Genomic DNA, 17,993 nt, shown 5'->3' with positions numbered 1-17,993 from the left:
ATTTTCAGACTGGTTTTTATATAAATCAGGACAAAAAGTGAGCAAATATTTTTTCCTGAAACATTCAGAATCTCTTTACACGGAGGGGACACATGTCATGTTTATGTATAAAAGACAGGAAAAAGTGGATTTTGCATCATAGGTGACCTTTAAGTGAGAGATTCCAATATCATTTTTAAATGTCACAATGTAATTTTTTTGTCAGGGTAACCAGCAATGTTTTGTTTATTCCTCCTTGAACATTTTGTTTGCAATCACACTTTTCTATTGACAGTGAACATAGGCATGTGTGTTATCTCTGTGTCTGTCAATGAGAATACCTGTTTAAATGAACGCACATGTAAAATCAGCTGACTACAGACACATTAGTAATATTTAGAGTATAAATAGGAATATTTAAGCAGCTGCTGTTAGAGAAATATTGTAGGAATGTTGCAGAGACTAAAATAACACGCATTGCTATTACAGCGTTTATAAACCTGATAGAGCAGCAGCAGCAGACGGTGCATCTACACCCTAACCCCACCCTAAACCCCTCCCTCCTCCTCCTTGTCCTCCTCCTCAGCTGGGAGAAGTTTGCAGCAGTCTAACAGCAGCGTGTTTCACTGAGAGCAGCAGAGCAAGAGGAGAAGCTTTCTGTCTGATTTTACTCGCAGCTTCAGATTTTACTTTGAATCCGTGTCGTCACTGATGTCGCCTAACTAGCAGCTGCAAGCGGACTGAAGTCTGTCGGAGGTACTGGAAACCTGCAGCGGGAGGAAGAGGAGCAGAGGCAAACTGACTGAAGAAGAAGAAGACAGTCCCGTTGATAAAGTCGTCAGGATGAGCAACAACAAAAGCGAGAAGGAGACCGAGCCGAGTGAGTTCACCAACCACGAGGAAGAGGTACGATCCGCACGCGACTCCTACATTAATCATTACTCCATCACTAAAATACTCCTAAATACTCTTATTTGCTGGTAAACCTGTAAGAGTTATACTTGTATTAGTATTATTATAAGGCTAGGGCTCATAAAGGCACTCTTTCATACTTTAAAATATGTGCACCTTTCATTTATTATAAAAATATAGGCTATTTATTTCGACTTTAATCTTTGTGACCTGCCTCATACTGTATCTATGTCCTTTTTTATTCTGAAAAAAGTTGACAGCAGTCTGAACCCGGAAATACCCTAAAGTGTTATTTTAGAAATGTGCAGTATGGGTTCCCATCAATAAGAAACTGCCGGATGCTAACTTAAATGTGTTGGTCAATTAGCGCAATTAGCATAAATTGCGTTAATTAGCAGTATTTAGAATTAGGTGGACAATAGTCCAAAGATTGCCAATCTTTACAGTTCTGGAGTGGTTTGGGGGGTTATTGAGGATGCTGAATCAATTTATGACCTATTCAGGATAAAAAATGGCAGTTGAAAATAGAAAATTGCCATAATTGTACTCCTGGCTGATTCTGAGTCATTCTGGGTCGATTTCTAAGTTTTAGGGGATGCGGAACATTTTTGTTTTGGACAAATATCTTATATTTTTGGAATAGGTTTACTTCAAAGCAGTTAAAAGTGGTAGAATATTTGCAACAATGAATCGAACGATGCAGAAAATGTACATTCTAATTTGCAGACCAATGCAAGAACTGAGTTGAACATTTGATATTGGAGATAACAAAGGCAAGTATACCAACTGAAGATGTACGCAGGATAAAGAGAGGACTGGTGATAGATGAATCCATTCTAATGAATCTTAATGCGTGTCACACACACACACACACACACGAATAAAGTGTTCAGAGTGAGTTTCACACAGCTGCTGCCCCCCCCTCATTACAGATAATCTCAGTGAGTGACATCTTCACACAGCCAACGATGTTTGTGCAAAACACTAATTCCTCCAACATGCTGCACAGTTTTTGTATAGTCTTTGTCTTTTTTTCTGGGTGTGTTTGTAGTTTCCCTCTCATGTGCAGCCCGGTGATGTCAGAAAGGTATATGAGATTAAATCTGATATTTCTCTTGGAGAATTAGATTAGGCTCAGTGCATGTGGTCACTGTGTAACTGAATACCCAAACACAGCGGCTGATGTAACTGCACATTCGCTGAGAAAAGGCCACACTGCGCCGTGCTGCAGATACACACTGACTGTATTCACTTTATACACTCCACTGGACTCTTTAGGGTTTCACATTCTGGATGAATAATAATTGTTGTACATGTTTTGTGTACCTCTGAATTCACCGTATGAAGCCCCGCTCCTTTTCCCACTCCCTGTTCAAATGCCTATACATGTTACGCTTATTAAAGATTTATACATTTGGCGACGTAAGTAATAGCAATTACACTTTAACCGGAAGTATCAACACATTATACAGCAATGTGAAACCGCCCTAGAGCCGGTGAAGCATAAGGTGAATCGAGACTGATGTCCGGAGTTAAATCTCCTCAGCCTGTTTCTCTGCTTTGCCTCACACCATCACAGTTAATCTGGTGAGGAACAGAATCTCCAAACATGGACCTGCAACACAGCAGGTATGCAGCTCCAGCAGCTAACCTAGTGATAAGCTTCATTATCAGGTGTTCTGGTCCTTTATTATCAGGTGTTCTGGTTCTTGTGCAGTGCCGCTGACATGCTGCCCCTCACATGCTGGACGTCAGATGTTTCCAGGCCTTTTAAGGAGCCGGGCTGCGGGCTCTTCAGAGCACATTTCTGACCTCTTCAGTGTTTTCATAATGACGGAGAGAGGGGACGTGCTCCTGCTATCAGGAACAAGCACAGTCCAACTTAAACTAATCACATCAACACTTCATCTTGTTATGCGGGAGACATTTTAACAGTCCCCGCTTATACATGAGGACTGTTTTCTAATTAAATACTGACTGCTATCAGTATTAGTGGCACTGATCCTGTACCAGCAGCAGTGTTATTAGTTTGTGATCACTTCAAGCCCACTTTGTGTTAAGCGGTGCAGGTGGTGAGCTTGTGGTATGCGTCTCGGCTCATCGCAGTGTGACCTTTGACCTCCTCTCTGTCAGGCTAACTGCTGTGTGTTTAAGGAGCGCCAGCAGGTCCACCTGAGTTTTGACAAATGAGTGAACACAGAGGGTTTAGCCTCTCTGTTCCTCTGCAAGATGAACTCATATCTGAGCAGTGTGTTGACTCCATAAACATGTAAGTGGATCTTTACAAGCGCCCGGAGAGAATCCGAGTATCACTCGTGCAGAGCTTAGCGAGTCTCCCGCGGTGTATCTGGACTGTGTCTACAGCAGGTCCTCTTCAAATCGCAGGTCATGTGTCCAGCGTGACCTTCTCCACCCGGAGACGTGGGTGGAGGAGCTGCGGTGCATCGGGCAGTGGGCACGTATCTCTGAAAAGGGCACGCAGAAATATTAACGCTGTGTGACAGGAGACGCTATGAGAGGGGAAAGTGGCCATGATAGGAAAACATACAAAGACTGGTGCAGATAGTGTAGACAGTGAGAATATAAAGGCGCATTACACATTGAATAAAGCAGCGGCTCTGAGTCTGATAGGTAGCAGGTTATTTATAAAAGCGTCTTATCTTGGCCATTTGTCAGCTGCGCGACAAGAGGTATTTGAAAAGGCAACAACAAGGCTTAGCGTCAGGAGCGGCTGCTCGCTGATGTGAGGAGAATGAAGGAGAATTGAAATATCTGCAGCCATATATATAAATATATATTTATTTAAAAGTGTCCAAGTCTCCTTAAAAGGCTTTGTTGTTAGTTTGTTTGTAATAATGTGTCAGCCATCTTGTCTTTATCTTCTGTCCACTCCACTTAATATTGCTTACTCACAGCTATAATTATCCACCTTCTTTTTCACAAAAAATGTCTCTAACTCATCTCGTTGTACACTTTAATCTCCCTCCCCTCCGTTTCCTCCTTCCTCCCCTCCCCTCCACCCTCTTTCTGCCCTCTCTTTATCTGGTTTCCTCCCTCCTTCCTCCACCCGGCTGCTGTTTATAGTCTGCCTCTCTCCGCTCTTTAGTCCCAGTAGACTGACTCCTTCTCCTTATGGTCCATACGTTGACAGCATGATGCCAAGGTCTGTGAACAGAAGGACCTTATATGGTCATAGGAAGAGTGTCAAGACAGGAGCGAGGAACAAAGAGAAACTGTTCGTGTCCGACTGTCCAATCGTTTCACGGCGGTCAGAGGCAGCGCAGCAGATAAAATATTAAACATGGAAACTGAGAGTGAAGATAGTCCTGTATCCTAAATGACAAGGTGTTATCATCTGTTATGACAATGGCTAATCTAATATGATTTTGGGCCATTGTCATTGTCTATCTATCTATCAAGCTAGCTAAAGTATGTCTCTATCCACCTCCCTAGTTAGCTACCCATCTAACACACTCTGAATGTTAGCTATCTAGCTAGCTTTTTCAATATTTCTGGCTCTAATCATTTAAATGGGAAATATTTTTTAAAACCCTATGGTTAGACTTGCAGTGTGGACCTGTCTCTACCGTTCAGGCAGTGAAAGTAATTATAAAAACATGGTTGGCGTCTTTTTTTTTAACAGACCGGGCATTCTCATACGTCCAGCAGCTCCTCACAGCTCAAAACATCGCTGTAAATTCTCAAATTCTCAAACATTTTTGGGATTAAGTAATCGCATATTGATCATTAAAACAGTTAGCTTCTCACCTTAAAAACTGTTATAACTTAATTACAGTTAATTCAAAAGCTTTAAAAGGTTTATTGGGCAAGTTGATAAAGCTGGAGACGCTATGCTAAGCAATAGCAATTACCCTTTAACTGTTTGTTTGTAGCCTTTATTTAACCAGGTGAAAAATCCCATTGAGATCAACGATCTCTTTTTCAAGGGAGATCTGCAGCAAGGACTAACACATAATAAGACAATGCGGAAGAACGTCCGCTGTGTGCATATTAATCTGTATTTTTATTTGAAAGAGGCAGATTGAGTAGTAAACATTGTCAGACAGGAAATATATTGTCTCTGTAGTTAAAGTGCAGTCACTGATGCAGCAGGTCACATGACGGGTTCATGCACGTCCTCATGCACTCTCCGTCTCGTGTTTTTGTCTCCACTTTACCGCTCTGCCAACCCAACCTGAAGAGCAAACAGTGGAAGGTATCCACTTGGGCAGGCGCCAACAAAGGCAGTGAAGGAGGGGCTCAGTTAATGAGTCTGTGGAGGAATGTGAGTCCTTCATGGAGACGCACCGAAGCACACACACAGGAGGAAGAGTTGAACTCTATGTCATACATGTGACTCCTAAAGAGCACATGTGTGTGAGTAACACACAGTTTGGTTTGTTGAGCAGGATGAAGGAGAAAGGCAGTGAAGTGCTCCTCAGAGGTCATTTGTTGAAATGTCTCTTAAAGGTTAACCTGTTGGAACATTAACTGAGCTGTAGCAGTTCAGTCGTGACGTTTGGAGTGTGTTCAGCCTCTCAGGTGACCTCTCACCTGCACACTAACCTGTGACCCCGCAGGTCTAACATGACTGCAGAGATTAACACACACTCCACACCTCTGCGGGTGTGTCGTTCTGAGAGGATGATGGAGAGCCATGTCAGTCCACGGTTTTAATAACGCAGAGCCAACTCATGCAGGAACAAAGAGAGGCCAACGCTAGTAGAAATGTAGCTCTGAGCTCTGCCACACATCTTTATTTCCCTCTGCAACGCTACAGTAGACTCCTCTACTCTTCAAGGTCAGAGCTGCATCCATCACACACACTCTGGAGGAGGAACCACACAGTAATCATCTCACGGCACTCCAAGGTCGCGTCCCTCATCCCAGCCCAGACTAGCGGTCAAAATAACGCTCCGTTAAAGTAGCAGCAGATATCTAAGAGAGTCACGCATAGCGGCGCAACGTAATGAGGCTTTTCAGGAAAAAGGTTTAACACATTTACACATGCTGAATACAAACGACACATGAATAAGGCCAATTTATTAATCAAGAAAAAGACACAGTGCATTCTGTGATGGAGAAAAGGGACATTTTTGTGAGTCTTGAAATCTCTTTTTTTGTTTAATATAAATGGTATTGGTTGCTTGGTTCCCTTACAGTTTCAGACAGCAGTAAGACAACCAGACAGGTTTGTTTCAGTTAAAAAACTCCATTTCAAATCGACTTTTTGGGAGGTGAAAACAAAGGGAATAGTTTAATAATAACGGCAATAGTTTGTTGTAACAGGCAGGCTGGATTTCAGTTTATTGCTGAGGGATTATTGCTCTCTGGTTTAAAGGGCCCCTATTGTGCTAATTTTGATATTAGTATTTAGTGCCTCTGCTGTGACGTGTTTCCATGCTTTAATGTTCAAAAAGCTTTTTTCTTTCTCATACTGCCTTTGCTCGGCTCTGTTGTTATTGGTCAACTGTTAAGCGATTTCCCACCCCTTAGCCTATCACGTACAATGTGTTATTTTATTCTGGGAACATCCATTACTGGTCAGTGTGTGTGTAATCGGTTAATAAAACAATTCTACATTTTTATTTGAATTTGGGTTAAGCCGAAATTCTATAGAAACAGAAGGGCATCTGATAGAGAGCTGGTGGAGTAAAGGTGGGTCTGTGGGTGGAGGTGCATTGATCTCCTGGGCATGGCTGCAGCAGTGGCTCTAATAGGAAGTGATGTCTGTGGCCGGGGGCTCCGCGCCCCGCTGCACCCCGCTCAGGCGTTGCCAGGGAACTGCATGCTGCCTGTTGCTGCTTATGATCCTGCTGTGTGTGTGTGTGAGCGCACGCCATACATGGTCAATGATTCAGTGGGTTTTCAGCACTTTGGAGATGGAGGTATGTGACTCACGAGGAAGCAGTAAAACCAATATCTCCTAAAAGCCAATAAAACAGAGGCACAGTGTTATCTGTCCATGTGCAGAGCGACCTTCAGGAAACTTCACTACAGCAGGAGTGTTACCGACACACTTAAACACTAGTGTATCACAACAGCTGACGTCAGGAAGTGTCCCATTGTTCAGTCTGCAGAGGTTAAATCAGAGTTTGGCAGTAACTGAGATGACTTCAGATGTTGTGTGTGAGGAAACGCTGGAACCACGTCATGTAGAAACACTCCACATGTCATTACTGTAATATGATTTACAGTCGGAGCCAAGCCAACACACTTTAACACTGCCTGTGTTTTCTGCACCTTTTAAACATTTTTCTTTATATGAAATAGATTTTCTCTGCTGTCAGTGTGTGATTGAGGTGAGGTAATAGTGAAGGTGGAGGTCTGCCCCCCCCCCTCTCAGTTGCTAAGATGTTATGTGTGTGTGTGTGTGGAGTCAGATTACCTGTGGGAATGAGGCATGCTGTTAGCTCAGCAGCTCTGTGTGTACCGACTGTCTGATAAATCTGCTGTGTGTAATCATACCTGCTCTTTATTCTATATTCAGTCGTAAACACATGTTTACAACACACTGTGTCATTATTGTGAGGATGTCTAACTGCGCACAGCCTGCACCAAGCCAACTTCAGTCAGGTGATAACTCCATGTATGAGGTTTGATTAGTGGCTTTTTATTTTCGCTTACATGGAATGGGAACCGCGGTGCATTCTGGGGCTGTACAGGTTAAGTCAACGGGTTGCAGTCGCTGGTTTCCTCCAAAGATGGGCGACTTGCTGTTGATGACATCATATTCCCATAAACTATCAGAGAAATCAGATAGATATTTGTTAATTGGTGAGATTAATAGCAGTTTTGTTACCTTCAGACATTCATGATAGTGTAACTGTATTTTTAACTGCGGCAGGAAGTCTCCATTACTTTCCTGTCTTACTTCTTGCCATTGACATCTTTATATTTTCAACTTTATTTGTAGGGTTCACTTTCAGGTTGTTGCTTACATATGCAGTTTAAAATAAAAATGAAAGTAATGAATGCAGGTGTTACTTAGAGTTTACTTGTATTCATCAACACATGATGATAACTTATATACTACTCCCTATGTGGTTTCCTTCTTCAGTCTGTTCAAACACACTCTCAGTGACTCCCTAGCATGGCTCCATCTGAGAGTTGAACAGTTGAGATGTGATGCTGAGTTTAGAGACCGTACTCTCACCTGCTCTGTGTCTGCAGGTAGCTATTAATACCTGAGTAGGTCAATGACTCGCTCTGCTTCTGCTCTTCCTCAGGTCCGGACGCTCTTCGTCAGTGGGTTGCCGCTGGATATCAAGCCTCGCGAGCTCTACCTCCTCTTCAGACCTTTTAAGGTATGTTTGTATTTTTTTAGCTATTCTTAGAAGCTCCTCTCTGCATGGACTCCATGAATGGTGAGGAAACATGGCAGAGCTGCAAGTGCTCCTAAAGCCCGGCTTCAATACGTCTTATCCACAGGAAGTGCACCTCTGTGTGTGTGTGTCATGGAAAAACGCTGCCTGCCACAGAAAAACAAAGCTGTTTGCTTCACCTCAGAAACTCTGTCCCGACACACACACACACACAGAATCAGAGGTTACTTCAGGTCACTGCATGTTGGAGGTAGTTGCAAGCCTTCTGCAACGTCGCCCAACCATTATGGACTTTAGTGGCTTAAAGGGAATAATGCCACATCAGCTATGCATGTAGAAATGTTGATGGTATGTACTGTGGGTAAATGGTTTATATCAGGTCCAATTACATCTGTAATAATAATGTTTTTATAGAAATGATATATATTCACCTTATATAGCCCCGCCCCGCTTTGCCTGGTTCTAACTCTTATGTGTTAGCTCTTCTGGTTTAGGGTTAGCACTATTGTAAAGAATACATTTTCTGACATCATTTACAGATACACTGCAGTGATCACATGGGTTTTACAGCACCAATCCTCTGTTAGTGAGTGCAGGATGAATATGTCAATGGCCCAAAAGTTAGCTAGCTAGCTATCGCCAAGTTGGTGGTAATTTCAATCAGAATTATTATTTACATCCTATGGTCTTACAGTTCTGACCCGTGTCTACCGTTCAGGCAGTGAGAGTCATTCTCCAAACATTGTTTATATATTTTTTAAGCAGGCCGGGTTCTCTCATACAGCCAGCAGCTCCTCATAGCTCCAAACATCGCTGTAAATTCTCAAACTAATGTTTTTGGATAAAGTATCACATATTGCTAATCGAAATGGTTAGTTTCTTGCTTAAAAAAACGGTAATATCTTAATAAGGGTTAATTTAAAAGCTTAAAAACTGTTTATTTGGCAAGTAAAGATTGATAAAACTGACAACGCTATGCAAAAGTAAGAGCAATGACGCTTAAACTGGATATACCAACACATAAAAGACATTGTGAAAGTGCCCTAGAGCTGGTGAAGCATACGCTGAATAAAGTCTGTTCTCTCTGTGTTGCAGGGATATGAAGGCTCCTTGATAAAACTCACATCTAAACAGGTATGTACAGATGCACGTCACACCTTCCTCTGTGCTTTACACCTCCTCTTCCTCCCCTGTGTGTGTTTCTGTTGGGACACTGACGGATTAGCACCTCTGTCAGGAAGTATCTTGGTGATGGTTGAGCTGTTGCAGTGACTTGCCTGTGGCGGTGGAGAGTCTGCTTGCAGTCACACACTGGACCCCGGTGGGATGGATCGGGGGGGGGGGGTTGAAGTGTCAGCAGCAGAGACAACGCTGCCTGGGGGGTGGGGGGGACGGACTGAAAATGAGCCAGGCTGGCAGGTGTCAGTGATCAGGAGCACATTACACTGTTTCCATACAGCTCGTTACGAGGGTTTAGAGCGATTACAGAGTGCCGAGAGTAATACCACAAATCTAAGAACAAAGGACTACAGCTAAACCCCGCTGCATTATGGGACTTCTTTCCTTGTGCATGCATGCTGGCAATTAGCACCCATGATAATTAGCAGAGTTAATATATTTCTGCTTAAAATAGAGGGTATCCCAACTAACACCCCCTGAACGTCTTGATGCTTGACTTTTCACCCTGTTACAGTGATGTCACAGTGATGTCACAGTGATGTCACAGTGATGTCACTGTGTACCGCAGTGTACCGTGTTGTCACTACTCTCAGTAAAATCCACTCCCTGAAGCAGGCGATGTTCTCAGGGTTCACTTTAAGTTGTTCCTGTTAAATTAATAAGTGAGACCCTCATTCCTTCATAATGGCCGCCTTCCTCCTGACAGATGTGCGCTTTGTTTTTTCTTCCAAAAAAGTTTCTGTAAATCAATCGATCGTCTCCCGGTCCCTGAGCAGTCGTCTCCATATATAGCCCGATCCCAGACCTTTCTATTTATATTCATCTTACGCTGCCTCCTCCTCCTCCTCACGTCTTTTTTCATCTTTCTTCTCCTTTCCTCCTCCTCCTCCTCCTCCTCCTCCTCAAGATCACACGGACCAGCAGCAGAGCCTCATGGGAGCAGCATTTTTAGAGATTTCACACACACACACACACACACACACACACACACACACACACACACACACACACACACACACACACACACACACACACACACACGCACACACACGCACACCACACACACACCCACACACACACACACACACACACACACACACACGCACACACACGCACACACACACACACACACACACACACACACACACACACACACACCCTGCAGTCTTTTTTAAAATCTTCAGCAGTTAGAGATATGACATGAGTCTCTTATAGGCTCCACATTCATATTAAATATATTAATAACACAGATTTTTCATTTTCACCTTTAAACCTTTCTTTATGCTCTTTCTTGGCCCCCTTCTGTTTGCCTCTAAATGCCCGTATTTGGGCATAGTTCAGCTGGATGATGAAGGGCGCTGGACAAAGTGAGCGTCCAGCCTTCCTCTCTTTATAAACAGACCAGAGAGAGGGGTGGGTGGGTGGGTGTGTGTGTGTGTGTGTGTGTGTGTGCGTGTGCGTGTGCGTGTGCGTGTGTGTGTGTGTTACAAATAATAAAACCATGTCTCTGTCACTCAGACAGAAGTGCCGACTCAGTTTTTGCCTAAAGCGTGTTTCTGTCTCTCCCCAGCCGGTAGGCTTTGTCAGCTTTGACAGCAGATCAGAGGCCGAGGCAGCGAAGAACGCCCTGAACGTAAGTCGTGCCCTCACATCTCTCTGTGCACACGCATTAAACAGGAGGACACACTCACACACCACCCATCACAAGCAGAAAGAAAGACGTTTCTGTTGGAGTAAACAAAGAAACATGCTGCAAGGTCAACATCAGCTCATTTAACCACCACATATTGATCCAGGGTTTAATTTTAAGCTCTGTTATTGCAGAAAGTGGCCTTGATGAGGCAGGATATGAAATCTTCTCTGTCTTTCTGTTATTTTCCCATTGTGTTATTTAAGGTGTACAGATATGTTCTCATATTCTTAAGCCTGTGAAACAGTTTCTCATCCTGCTTAAAGTGTGACTGTGTCAGATCTGGAGATATCAAAGGCAGGACAGAAAGAAAAGATAAATTATGTTCCAACAATAGAGCGTCTGTTTCCAGAGTCACTCAGAGGGGTTGGGAGCTGAACGCCTCGTGTTTTTCAGGGAAAGCTGCGTCCCCCGGGTCGTATATATGGAGATAAGCTAGATTCTGCATCTGCATATTGAAATATGGGAAATAAAACTGAAGGAAGGGGAGGGGGTGCAGTAGAACTCTGCGAGGTGGAGACCGGACTCATTATCTCCTCAAAACTTATTACACCTCTGCAGCAGCACTGAGGCGCTGAGCCAGGACAATCCCACTTAATACCCCCCCCCCACATGAGGAGTTTCAGCACAGTATATACCCCCCCAGGTGAGGAGTTCTTGTTCTCTCCTCAGATCTGCCCTTCTTATGGACCGTCAGACAAGCTTCCTGCAGACAGACGGCCACTCTGTGTTTTGATGAGGAAGACTTCTGTTAATGTTCCTTTTTCTCCTCAGGCCACAGGCACTGAGAAGACAAATGATTTAGAGTTTTTAAGTATTGCACACTGAAAGAGAAAGAAACCTTTCCTCCACTCATCATGAGCTGGGTGTTTCAGGAGTAGTGTCGGCATCTCCATTATTTGACAACATTTGTTGCTCTTTTTAAGCTGGGATGCTTCCAATGTGTCATGGCCAGTGGTGAATATGTTACAGAAATGGAAAAGTATAACAAATGTTCCAGATATTAGCCAGGTCCCACTGGGCATCTACACAACACAACAAGTCTTAGCAGCAGCAGGAAGACATGCATGATCACTACATGAATCTGCTTCATCACCTCCTATAGAGTGCCTTTCTGCACTGCAGCGATGCATTCAGTGATTCATTGTGTTGCTGCTGTTACTAATGTGTGACGTCTGCAGCTTCATCATGTGCTCAACACTCCTCCAAAAATGGGGAAATTCCAGGAGACATGCAAAATGTCTCAAAACAAACTCGTCTTATGTTCACTGGGAACAATAGCCTATGTTGTGACGCCTTGCAGGAATTATTCAAACAATCAGAAATCTGTAAATTATGAAACATCCATCCTCGGTTAGTGACTGCAGGATGACATATGACAATAGCCCAAAATCTCAGGACATTTTTAATAACTCTGTAGTGTCTTGTGGTGTAGCTAGCCCATGCTATCAGGCAACACAGTCTCACGGCATTTCGTGTTATAGTCACGAAATTAATCTATTGATTCGTGTTCACCAACACGATTTCGCCATTTTTTTCGTGTCACACAGAACGATTTTAAAAGCAATGTAAATAATAACAAATTAGAAGGAAAAAGACATTTAAAAAAATACAGATTTAAGTATTCTGACACAGAACGATTTTAGAAGCAATGTGTTTATATTGGTAGTATGTTTCGTGCCTGCACCAAATAATAACAAATTAGAAGGAAAAAAAGATGACATAAAATACAGATTTCAGTATTCTGAGGCTCTGAGCCATTTCTTTTCCTCACGGACGGCAAAAAAACTCAGACATTATACAATTTAAAATAAAAAGGGATAGGGTTAGGCTTAGGGTAAGATATTGAGTAAGAAAATGTTTTTATGAACCACACAGCTTCTGGTCTTCCAAGACCCGACCGGACAAAAAGACGTGTTGCAGGCACGAAACATACTACCAATAGAAATACATTGCTTTTAAAATCGTTCTGTGTGACACGAAAAAAAGGCGAAAATCGTGTTGGTGAACACGAATCAATAGATTAAATTAATTTTGTGACTATAACACGAAATGCCGTGAGACTGGGTTGTATCAGGAGCTACAAAAAGTACCAAAACATATCTGTTGATCAGACTGCATACTAAAGCTCATATGGACAGTTTATAATAACTCTCACTGCAAGAAGGGCAGACAACGGTCCAAAGTTTTGACATTTATAAAAAAAGAAATCTAGAGATCCAACTCAAGTACCCTCAGTGTGCTATTTAGCTAACAAACTTTAGCTAGTGAACTTTAGCTAGCAAACTTTAACTAGCGAATGTTAACTATCTGTCTTTCTAGTTAGCTGGCTTACATTAGCTACCCATCTAACAAGCTAACTAACGAATGATAGCTATCCAGCTATGAATGATAGCTATCCAGCAAGCTATTGCCAAATTGGTGACTAGTCAATTCATAATTATTGTTTCTACTATGTGATTCAGATCTCCAGTATCTCTGATACATGTACAACCGCTGTTGTGTTCTTTTATTCCAGGAAAGACAAACAACTTCTAAGTTCAACTATTTATTAAAAGAGAGCAAAAGATATATTTCACTTGGCCAACGACTCCGTCAGGTCATAGAAATCACAGGCAGCAGAGCTGTAATCTGTAACTCTATTTCCGGAAAAAAGCCTTCGTGCGCAAATACATTTTATTATGCAGGACACTGCCCGTACATTTAGGATTGGTTGAGACTAGATGGGGAGGACCATGGTTTAGACTTTGGCCTCCCTTGTTGGTGCACAGACTTAGACAAAGTCTCTTGGCAACACAACCTCCAATCAGCATTCGGCCGTTCTGTGAAGGTTCCCTCCCTACTCTAGTCGCTATCCTACGTAATTTGTTTTGCTGAAGCTGCTTTGCAATAGATATTGGGAATCTTCCATTATACTAGTTCCCAGTATGTAGGTGAGGAGCACACACACACTGTTCAAGGCCAGGGCGATCTCCTGTTTTCAATAACTCTTTGTCTCTACAGTGTCTGCACCTGGTCTTTGAAACATTTCTAAGCAGCTAAACTTTCTTCTATGACTTTTCCCTTCGTTTCGTATCCAACCCATCAGAACCTGGGATTGGTGATTGTGTCTATTTATTCCAAAGTCATAGCAACATCTCATGAGCACAATGAGCATATAATGTAATAATAAGAATCACTCTTGTAATGTTATATACAAATAGACTCCACACCTCCCACGCTCCCCTACCATGCTACACCCTCCCATCATGCTATAAATAATCCCAACTAGTAGTTTTTTTGTGATCCTGATCTTAAAACATGATGCAATGATCCACGAGTGTTTTTATACTTGAGATTGTTGTTCTCTGAGGATAAACGGATGTATAAAGCTGCCGCTGTATGTTGACAGGGGGTCCGGTTCGATCCAGAGATCCCTCAGACCCTCCGGCTGGAGTTCGCCAAGGCCAACACCAAGATGGCCAAGAACAAGCTGGTGGGCACTCCCAACCCCCTCCCCTCCCAGCAGAGCCCCGGGCCCCAGTTCATCAGCAGAGACCCCTGTGAGTATACCCAAGTGTGTGTGTGTGTTCCTCACTGAACACACTGATCTGAATGCTCTCTGTGTTGATGGTTAACTGGATGTGATGAATGATTGATCAGCTGTTGACCTCTCATTATTAGAGCTGCAGGCCTCTCTGTACCAGTGTTTGTGCTGCTCTGTTCTCTTTAGTTAAATATTTCTCTGAGGTCAGGGACTGTGTGTTGATAGTTGAACATGCTGAACACAGGCCAGCTGTGGTGGTACATTCCTCCTCCATGACCACCACTCTTATCTGGGAGAAAGAGTGTGTATCAGTGCGAATGGAAGGAAAGGATTAATGAAGCCATGACGTAACCACTGGGAGAGTTTCTGTTGTTCCTGATAAGAGATGTTTAAATATCAGCCAGGTTTCTGACACTGAGAGCAGGAGGGTCTCTTAACTCTGTACCACTCTGCACTGTCACCTCGCTGCTCCTTCTTTACTCGCTTCAATAAGTCAATCATCACATCAGACTATTCCTCTCAGTTTCCCCTGAATAACATCAGCTTCACTGGGTTTAGGGGAAAATCATCCACTGTCTGAGATCCCTGCCCCCACTCAGTCAGTGTTTCTACGCCTCAAAGGTGTCCCTGCTCACACGAGACACTTTACAATAACAACAGAAACACGTTTTCCTCTCCAGACACAGAGGGACAACTGATACAACTTAACGACAGTTCATTCTAAAGCTTAAAAAAGGTTGCTTTGGTAATTAAAGGATGATAAAGCTGGCGTTGCTATGCAAAGTAACAGCAATTAATCTTTAACAGGAAGTACCAACACATAGTACGGCAATGTGGAAGCACCCTAGAGCGGATGAAAGTTAACGGAGAATAAATTGTCCCAGTATTGGCGGTATAACAAAAAAAACAGTGTCAGATTCAGCGTCCTGCTGTTTGGTAGCCTCGCTTACATATTGAATGTTTTCACTTTCAGCTACATGATGCTAACTCGCGTATCTGAGTTTAATCAAATGGAACAGAAAGCGCTGAATAACCTGTACCCCCCACTGCACTGAATTCTCTCTGACCTGCTAGGCGTCAGTAGCGAGGGGCAGCTGCTTCAGCTGTAGTGCACCTCCACCCTCCCCCTCCTCACCCTCCTCTTCTCTCTCCACAGATGAGCTCACAGTGCCCGGTCTCTATCCCAGCAGCCCTGATGTGTGGGCGTCATACCCGCTGTACCCGGCGGAGCTGTCCCAGGCACTGCCACCCGCTTTCACCTACCCCTCCTCGCTGCACGCTCAGGTAACCTGCACCACCCCCTCCCCTCCCCCTCCACCACCTCTATCACAGCTGCTGCCTCAGACACACCACCCAGAGGGGTTGATGATCACCAAATGCTGACTATGACTCTCACGGTGTCACTGTATTTAGCCGATCACAGCCTCATGCACACATCTGAGTGTTTGCATCGTGGTTTGCCCCCTCCACTTTCTTAATTATCATGGTTTGCCCCCTCTCTCGGTTAATTAAAGCCTCTGTTCTCCGGTTATCGAGGCCTCTAATCTGCAGCGTTCCTCTGTGAGTTCATACCTCAGTTCATTATCGATCGGTGAGTTTCTTCTCATGGAGCCTGACCCTGATGAGTTCTTATTTCTGCTTTGTTCCAGAATCTGGGTTACAGTAACGTCTTTCATCTCTGCGGAGAACATCTCCACATAAATAAAATGCAGAGACTCAGATTATCTAAGAGGAATGGCCCAGAGCAGAGAGACTACAGCAGAAGCTCACATGATGTCAGAATATGATATGAAAGAGAGATGAATCTGCTGAGCTGGCATTACACACACACACGCACGCACGCACGCACGCACGCACGCACGCACGCACGCACACACGCACACACGCACACACGCACACACACTAAAAACTAAGGACTAAAATCATCTAAAAGGAAAAAGCTTTCTAACCTTAAGGAATATTTTTGGCAAACACATGTATTCGCTTATTTCTGAAAGTTAGATAATGCATCCACACTGTACCACATATCTGTACAGAATAATCTGCAGCTAGCGGCAGATGGCCAACTTTAGCATAAAACTGAAAATGGAGGGAAAGAGCTAGCCTTGTCTAAGCGTAGCAAACAGCCCATTCCCCTTTTTTGATTAAAAGAGCCGCTTTTGTAATGTTAATGAAATAGCAACTAGCAGCCGTTAGCTTAACCTAGCATTAAGACTGGAAATGGGGGGGAAAAGCTAGCCCTTCATTGAGTGCCGTCAAGTGGAAAAGCTAAACTAGGCTAACAGCAGATTTTCCTTATTGATTAAAAAATAAACTTTTGTAATGTTGAATGAAAGTGTGTTAATATAAACTGCATTTAACTAAATGTCTCTCTGTGTTTAGATACGCTGGCTCCCTCCTGCAGATGGAAGTCCTCAGGGATGGAAGTCCAGGCAGTTCTGCTGAAGTATGTGTGAGTACCACACACACACACACACACACACACACACACACACACACACACACACACACACACACACACACACACACACACACACACACACACACACACACACAGAGTACAGTGTGGTTTAAACAGTTGCAGAGATGTATGGATAGGTGAGGCTTATCTGGGGGGTTACTGAGGCTCCTCTCCCTCCTCTCATGAGAAACTCGTTGCAGCTGCCTTCAGTCTCTGCTGCTGGACTTCAAACACACACTCCTAACACTCCAGCCTTTGAGATGAAGAGGTGGGAGTGTAAAGCCACATCATCATGAGACATGAAAGATGCGATTTAGAGGGGACTCGGGTACAGAGGCCCCCCCGCCCATCAAAGAGCAGTCAAACAGAATATATCTTGTGGTTATAAGAGTTCAGCTACCATGATTCAAACGCTAATATCAGGCATTATTACATGTTGGTGCTGCTGTATTTCATCATGCAAGAACTCATAATATCACCTTCTGATAACCTGCAGATATCACACTGTGAGATCTAACTCACTCTCCCCTCCACATACTCTAAACTCTGTCAAAACATATTCTGCTCGCAAGCATGCAGGATAAAAAAACAAATAAGGAGCTTAAAGAGCCTAAAACACTACGTAGAGCTGAGGGTGATGGGAAGATATGTATTTGTTATTTCACTAGCAAGGACCATGCCAAAACGGGATGAAGGAAGGGATGTAGGGAGGGATGAAAGGATGTAGGAAGGGATGAAGGGATGTAGGAAGGGATGAAGGGTCCAGTGGATGTGGGAAGGGATGAAGGATCCAGTGGATGTAGGGAGGGATGAAGGGATGAAGGGATGTAGGAAGGGATGAAGGATCCAGTGGATGTAGGGAGGGATGAAAGGATGTAGGAAGGGATGAAGGGATGTAGGAAGGGATGAAGGGTCCAGTGG

The 17,993-nt window shown here is 43.6% G+C and overlaps 1 protein-coding gene across 4 annotated transcripts in view; it reads left to right on the top strand.

Annotated features, from left to right (window-relative positions):
• The first annotated feature begins 561 nt into the window (after positions 1-561).
• Positions 562-17,993, top strand: part of LOC117487850 (RNA-binding protein with multiple splicing-like) — a 26,641-nt gene continuing 9,209 nt past the window's right edge. For 2 of the 4 annotated variants that reach the window (XM_034136577.1, XM_034136578.1), the window contains exons 1-7: positions 562-885; positions 8,121-8,198; positions 9,312-9,350; positions 10,966-11,028; positions 14,477-14,627; positions 15,768-15,895; positions 16,994-17,057. In XM_034136577.1, the coding sequence (XP_033992468.1) occupies positions 823-885; positions 8,121-8,198; positions 9,312-9,350; positions 10,966-11,028; positions 14,477-14,627; positions 15,768-15,895; positions 16,994-17,056 (585 nt within the window). In that variant the 5' untranslated portion in view covers positions 562-822 and the 3' untranslated portion in view covers position 17,057. Of the gene's footprint in view, positions 886-8,120; positions 8,199-9,311; positions 9,351-10,965; positions 11,029-14,476; positions 14,628-15,767; positions 15,896-16,993; positions 17,064-17,993 lie in introns of all 4 variants that reach the window. The other 2 variants (XM_034136575.1, XM_034136576.1) reach the window with 1 other exon arrangement.

Source organism: Trematomus bernacchii, unplaced genomic scaffold (genome assembly GCF_902827165.1).
Source record: "Trematomus bernacchii unplaced genomic scaffold, fTreBer1.1, whole genome shotgun sequence".
Classification (NCBI taxonomy): Eukaryota; Metazoa; Chordata; class Actinopteri; order Perciformes; family Nototheniidae; genus Trematomus; species Trematomus bernacchii.
This window is presented reverse-complemented; position numbering and strand designations above follow the sequence as displayed.